The following is a 6,650-nucleotide window of genomic DNA, read 5'->3' on the forward strand; positions in this document are numbered from 1 at the left end:
CCAAGCTTTTCATGAGTTTGGACTAAATTTCAAACCACATATGGACAGATTGTAGATGATGCTCAAACAATTCTAGGTACGCATCGGAGCTGGATGATTTCTCATGTTAAGCAGAAAGCAAATTCAGCAGCTCATCATTTAGTAAAATTTGCTCTCTCATGTTCTATTGAGCAAATATGGATGAAAGATATACCCATATGTATTTATGATATTGTGTTATTAGAGCAATCTGTTTTGACTGTTTAGAGCTTTATGATCTGGGCTACTTTCTATTTTGAGGAATGAAATATATATATATATATATATATATATATATATATATGACAAAGTTTTACATGTTGGACAGAGTTTTCCTTCAAACTGGGTTGGAAAAACTTCTTTTAACCCAATATATAAAAATGACATGTGTCCATTTTTTAAATAACATGTGAAATGCACATGAATTTTTAATATTATTTATTCTAACTTTATTATTACTATTAAAAAATATGTGCATCTCACATATTCAAATGACACGTGTCATTTTTGTAGACTGAATTGAAAGAAGTTCCTCCAACCCAATTTGAAGGAAAACTCTTTCCATTTCTCCTAAAATTCTAATTCCGGCCACGTATGTGTATACACAATTGACATCAAAATTAGATATCCTTAAACTCTCGGGCACGTGTCACCAGCTTGTTCAACGTAAAGGTGAGGAAGAGTTTAAAAACGAAAAGGCAATAGTGGAAAAACCAAAGTTATCAACTAACACACGACTATAGAAACTATTATGCGATCTCATGATGTTCTCTAGAATCTCCCTACTAACTACAATGTGGATTGTTATGGAAACAATCTAAATGATAATTGAAATAATGACTAATTTTTAGTTTTAAGTCTTCCAGAAGACCTACTTGCCTTATTTGGAAGACCTAAGTCTAAGGTACACATATTATCCGACCCTTTGTTCTTCTCACTCCTATCATCTCAGCCAATTATTATTCCGACTTAGGCATTAAAATATTTCTCGTTAGTATTTCCCGATAATTCACCGATGTCTACTGTTGTTTGTCTTTGTACGCATTCTCGGCAAGATTGTGGTGGTATGTTCAACTGTATTAGCGGTTTCAAAACATGTACGTAGTTTGCAAAAATAACAATTTTAAAACCCAATTAGTATTTTATAAAATCATTGCTCGACCTTTAAATAGTATGTTTTAAAAAATATCGTTCTTTAACCACGATTTGAAAACGTAAAATGAAAACTAGATTTGTTGACTGAAAAGGAATTCGTTTTAGAAGCTATTTTCTCATCTATCCATTTCATCATCTTTCCATTTAATAGGAATTTATAGATTATATTTGTTAACATATTTTGAATGGTAATTTTTGTTTTTAATTAAAAAAAAAAAAGAATAATATCAAATAAAATTTAAAATAATTTGAAGTATTTTTGTAGAGAAGTGCTAGGGAGCTAAATAAATAAACCCAGAAAATTTTTTAAACTGACGTGGCAGACTGTGAGTCGCAGACAAAGAAAAGTGAATTGCATTTTTTAAATTTAAAATCCCTTGACATGTCAGTTTAGAAATTTTTTTAAATTTATTTGTTTGGTTCTCTAGCCTTTCTTATTTTTGAAACTATAAACTAGCCTGCTCATGAAAGACTCACGTGTGAATAATTAAGATCCTTAATGAACCAGAGATAATTCAATTAATTATATTTAAATGATATTTTTGTTTTTAAAAAAGTGAAATAATAAAAATATTCTCAAATATAATTAATTAAATGCTCTATTTAAACGAAAAGAATCCAGTTCCACGTGTGAAAGCAAGCGACTCATCTATGACATTTATACTGTTCCCCAAAATACAAAAAAAAAGACCAACTCGGACACAATCAGTCAGTTTGCAGTACACTAGTCACTAGAGTAGGCCAAGCTCCCACATGGTGCTTGCGATCGAGTTGCGTCTTCTTTACGTCTTTACTCTTTCGGCCACGTCACCAGCCAATTTCATGATTCCACGTGTGAATACTTTGCATGCTAGTCAAGCCGCTTTTGATGGCTCCGCAATTACCATTGACTTACCATCAACGATTCGCTTACATGCAATTATTTTATCGCTTACATGCAATTATTTTAATAACATGTATGTTATAGTTTAATCAATGTTTAATATTAAATTTTTTAAAATTTTTTTTTATTTTCTCTCTTATTAAATGCTTTTAAAAGGAAGTTAATTTTAAGATTCAATCTTAACCATTAATTAAACTATAGCATACATTCAATTATTTTAATAACAACATGTAAGCTGAATCCTTTTAATAGTACACTAGTCGACTCCTTTGGAGTTTGGAGGGCTCCTAATCAACTTTTTTATTATTATTATTATTATTTATTTACTTTTTTTATTTTTTTTAGCAAAAAGATTGGGTGGGGAGACCAATTATGGTTGTTAATAGCACCAACCCGCGAAGAACTGCTCAAGAGGGACTTAAAAGGCAAAAACCGCAGGTGTACTCTCAAGACCAGCTAAGTCATAGCTTAACCGTCCACCCCACTAGGCATCAATGAGAACCAATGTAGTTTATACTAATCAAACATGCAGATTTTTCATTACAGAAATTCGAACTTACACCCTAATACTTTTCGAACTACTTGAAATTTTTTTGGGACCATTAAACCATAGATAGTCTAATCAACCCCTTTGGTCTTACATTTTAAATACCTCAAAATATTAATTAAATAATTAAAATATATTATTTATCACTTTTGAGTATATATTTTAGTTTAATAAATGAGATCGAATCAAGTAAGATGTTTATTTGAAGCGTGAGATAACACATTAATTATAAACAACTTGCCTCACAAACAAGGCCGCCCGATATATTTTGAAGCCTCCGGCAAAAAGTTTAAGTAGGTTATGTCAAAAAAAAAAAAAAAAAAGTTAAAGTGGGGTTTATTTTTTTAATATTTAAATATTAATTAAATAATATTTATTTTAATATTAATTATATTTTGAGAAATACTAGAATCTAATAAAATTCTTACATTTTACCCATCAAAATCCTAGAGTGGCAAAGTGCCATTTGCCAAGTTGATGTAAAATGGCACATGGTCCAAATTGATGGCAAATGGCATTTTATCACCAAGGATTTTGATGAGCAAAATATGAGAGTCTTATTAGATTCTAGCGTATCTTATATTTTTATTTAAAAATCATTCTTCTTGCTTTTTGGGATGCAAAATTACTGATTAAGTTTTTATATTCAAAATTTTCTAACATCATTTTTTTAATTGATAATATGGCTAATCCATTTAATCTCTCTTGTGACATTGTTGATCTTAGGTAGGATTTTATCAATTTTAATTTTGAAAAACTTCTTTATGCAGAAGCAAGTGTAGCATGTATTGTCAATAAAATTCAAATATGAATAAGGGTTGAATAGGGATATAGAGAGAAAAATGAAAAATTATAAAGAGATGAGTTTGTAATTGAATAAAATATTTTAGAAACTTTCCATCTTCTAGCATTTATTTATTTACTTTTCCCATTTGATTTTAAACGTTAGACACAATCTTTGAAACTTGATTCTTTCCAGTTAATTATATTTGAAAGTTATGTTTGTCATTTCACAAGGCCAAAATATATATATATATATATATATATATATATATATATATATATATATATATATACTTGTTTAAGATTGTATTTTATTTAAGAATATCTTTATTGTTATTTGATTCCCTTATATACTGATATCAATTTTTTAACCTTATTTATTTTAGAACGTTAAAAAAATCAAATGATATTAATGCCTTTTTGAAATTAAGTAGGGGGCCAAAATTTAAGCATATATGTTGACTGTGTTTAAATTTTTTTTATTTTTTATTTTTATGGAAACGGGAATTAGGCGTTGAATTTTTTTATTTTTTATTTTTATTTTTTTTATGGAAATTGTTTTATTATGTTCATTAATTAGGGGCCTTATTAAATTGTGACATTTTTTAAATTACTTATTTACCATGATTAGAGGCCTTAATTAAAGAGTATGGAGGGTAATAAGGTTTTTAATTTATGAAACTTTTTTTTAATTAATATTTTTTAATTGAGGGTCTTATTAAATTGGGAGCCCTAGGCCGCCTAACTCGCCTAGTGGTTGAGCCGGCCCTGCTCATAAAAACTCATTTCACATTGGATAATGGTAGAAATCCCAATGGATTCTTCTTAAAATACTTTTCAAATGATGTGGCAAGCATTTTTTTTAAAAAAAAAAAATTTCCTTAAAAAATTCTCATTCTCTCTCCTTTGTCTCCCACTAGTTTCCATTGGGATACTTAGCCGCCCTCTTTTATATTTATGTCACATCAAAATATACCTTTTCATTCAAAACACAAAATACGGCTCCCAAAAAGGTTTATCAAACACAACAATTGAATTTAAAACCTCTCTTAAATATACCAGCACAATACTGTTGTATTTATTAGAATTATAACAAATTCTAATAATGCGTATTAAAAATACTCATAGGCTTTGTTTAGTAATTATAACAAACTATATTTATAAGTTACTTAAGGTAAAATTTGAGGATAATAAGTGGAGAATTAACAGTATCAAATTCCCATGGCACTAGCAGCCTCTCATATTTACAAAAGAGGGGTCAGAAATAACCTTCAAATCCGTGTAGTATAGCTCAGCAGTGTTGGTTCAAATGTGGCTGCTTTCTGTAAAAGAAAGACGCGTCGGTGTCATCTTTTTGCAAAACTAGCTCCCCCTCCTTTTCAATATATATATATATATATTTTTAACTCTTTCTTTAATCCACCATAAAAGGGCATGGGGTACCTTCAAAGATAAGTCTCACTGCTACTCAGCACTCACCCCCTTTTAACACTCGCTTACCCACCACCCCCCCACTCTCTCTCTGCAACAAAAAGTTGATCTTGTTAGCAAATTCTCTGGATCTTTGATCTCAGTTTTAATTTCCAACAATGGAAACAGCAAGAAACCATGTATTTTTTACAACAAAACTCCCTCTAATATCCCTCCTGATGATCATCGTGTCTCTGCCGGCAATGGCAACTCCGGCTGCACACACCTCGTCCAAGTACCAGATCGCATGCACAATGTGCTCCGCATGCGAGAACCCTTGCAACCCAGTTCCCTCACCCCCACCACCCTCGCCGTCGCCTCCGCCACCACCATCACCGTTATCCACATCCAACTGCCCACCACCGCCATCCCCACCAAGCCCCGGCGGCGGCGGAGGCGGAGGCGGAGGGTCGTACTACTACTCTCCACCCCCACCACCTCAGTCCACCTACACTTACTCCTCGCCGCCGCCGCCAAATATTGGCGGGTCGGCCTATCCTCCGCCGAACTACAAGAACTACCCAACGCCGCCGCCCCCCAATCCCATTGTGCCATACTTTCCGTTCTACTATCACACCCCTCCTCCTCCATCTATTGGCAGCTCGCTGAGGGGTTCTTTGGTTTACACTGCAGCTACTATTGGGTTTGTTATTCTTGTTTGTTTCTTTTGATGGTAAAGAAAACTAGAGGATCCAAAAAAAAAAAGGTGGAATAATTGTGGCAGATTCGCAGATCTGGGAACATTGCAGGTGAGAGAACGATATAGGGTCTTGATCTTTCATTCTTCAAAGTAGAAAAGCAGAAAGAAACTGTGAATTGGGAGAGAAATTGCTGCCTCCAACGGACAAAAAACCAAGGTTTCTGTGCAGCCAGACCAGAAAATAAAGCAATTCTGACTCATTTCAAGTAATCTCTCTCTCTTTCTCTCTTTGCCGTAGAGTGATCTGTAATTTGTTTACAAGTTGTACCTATTTTTATTCCGTTTAATACAAAATTATGATGAAAATAAAGGAATTAGTCATTTTTATTAGCGAGTTTAGTCCCTCATTGAACCGTTAAATCACACGTGATTGTTGATACTTTCGTTTGATTTGGTTGGTGACAGACAATTGTAGTTTAGACTTGGTGATGTTTAAATATGAAATATATTTCGCTTTCTGACTTTAAATTAAAGTCGGTTTGGGTTTTTGGTCTGATTTTTTGGTCAATAATTGTAGGACCACTGATCACACACTACATTTTGTAGATTCAGGTATAGGTAGAGAAGTCTTTGCTCAGCATTTAATGGGCTTGGCTGATTAGAAATATTGGCCGGAAATAATGTTATTTTTCACATACCCATATACATTGGTCGGTTGGTATGATGTTTTTTTTTTTTTTTTAAAGTGACTTATAATGTGGGAGAGGCATTAACTTGTCACATGGCAAAGTGAGTTAATGAAATTGGATCGAAGGTGGTCGTGAGCAACTTTATCCCAAAAGAAGTGGTAGTTTCGTTCTATGTGTTTCGTTCGTTCGTTCATACATAACCGGATTAGTTGCCATGTAATTGGCGGAGGAGTCGATGGACATAGTCCGAAGTAATATTGTATGATAAAAAAGTATAAAAAGTAGCATCATGAGCAGCTTTATCCCAAATGAAGTGGTAGTCGAGTTTTATGTGTTTTATTCATTCATGCATAACCAGATTAGTTGCCATGTAATTGGCGGAGGAGTCGATGGACATAATCCAAAGTAATATTGTATGATAAATAAGTATAAAAAGTAGCATCATAAGCAGCTTTATCCCAAATG

General features: G+C 32.7%; 1 protein-coding gene across 1 annotated transcript; it reads left to right on the plus strand.

The window, feature by feature from the left end:
* The first annotated feature begins 4,799 nt into the window (after positions 1-4,799).
* LOC132186876 (hydroxyproline-rich glycoprotein family protein) lies at positions 4,800-6,032 on the plus strand. The gene has a single exon (XM_059600988.2). It carries the CDS (start codon positions 4,976-4,978, stop codon positions 5,525-5,527), a length of 552 nt encoding a protein of 183 aa, XP_059456971.2. The 5' UTR covers positions 4,800-4,975; the 3' UTR covers positions 5,528-6,032.
* Positions 6,033-6,650: the final 618 nt, after the last annotated feature.

The sequence above is a fragment of the Corylus avellana genome, chromosome 2 (assembly GCF_965113065.1).
Source record: "Corylus avellana chromosome 2, dhCorAvel1.hap1.2, whole genome shotgun sequence".
NCBI classification, from domain to species: Eukaryota; Viridiplantae; Streptophyta; class Magnoliopsida; order Fagales; family Betulaceae; genus Corylus; species Corylus avellana.

Bases quoted from the DNA above. Each gene is read 5' to 3' on its own strand.
- LOC132186876 (XM_059600988.2), top strand. From the start codon at position 4,976: ATGGAAACAGCAAGAAACCATGTATTTTTTACAACAAAACTCCCTCTA.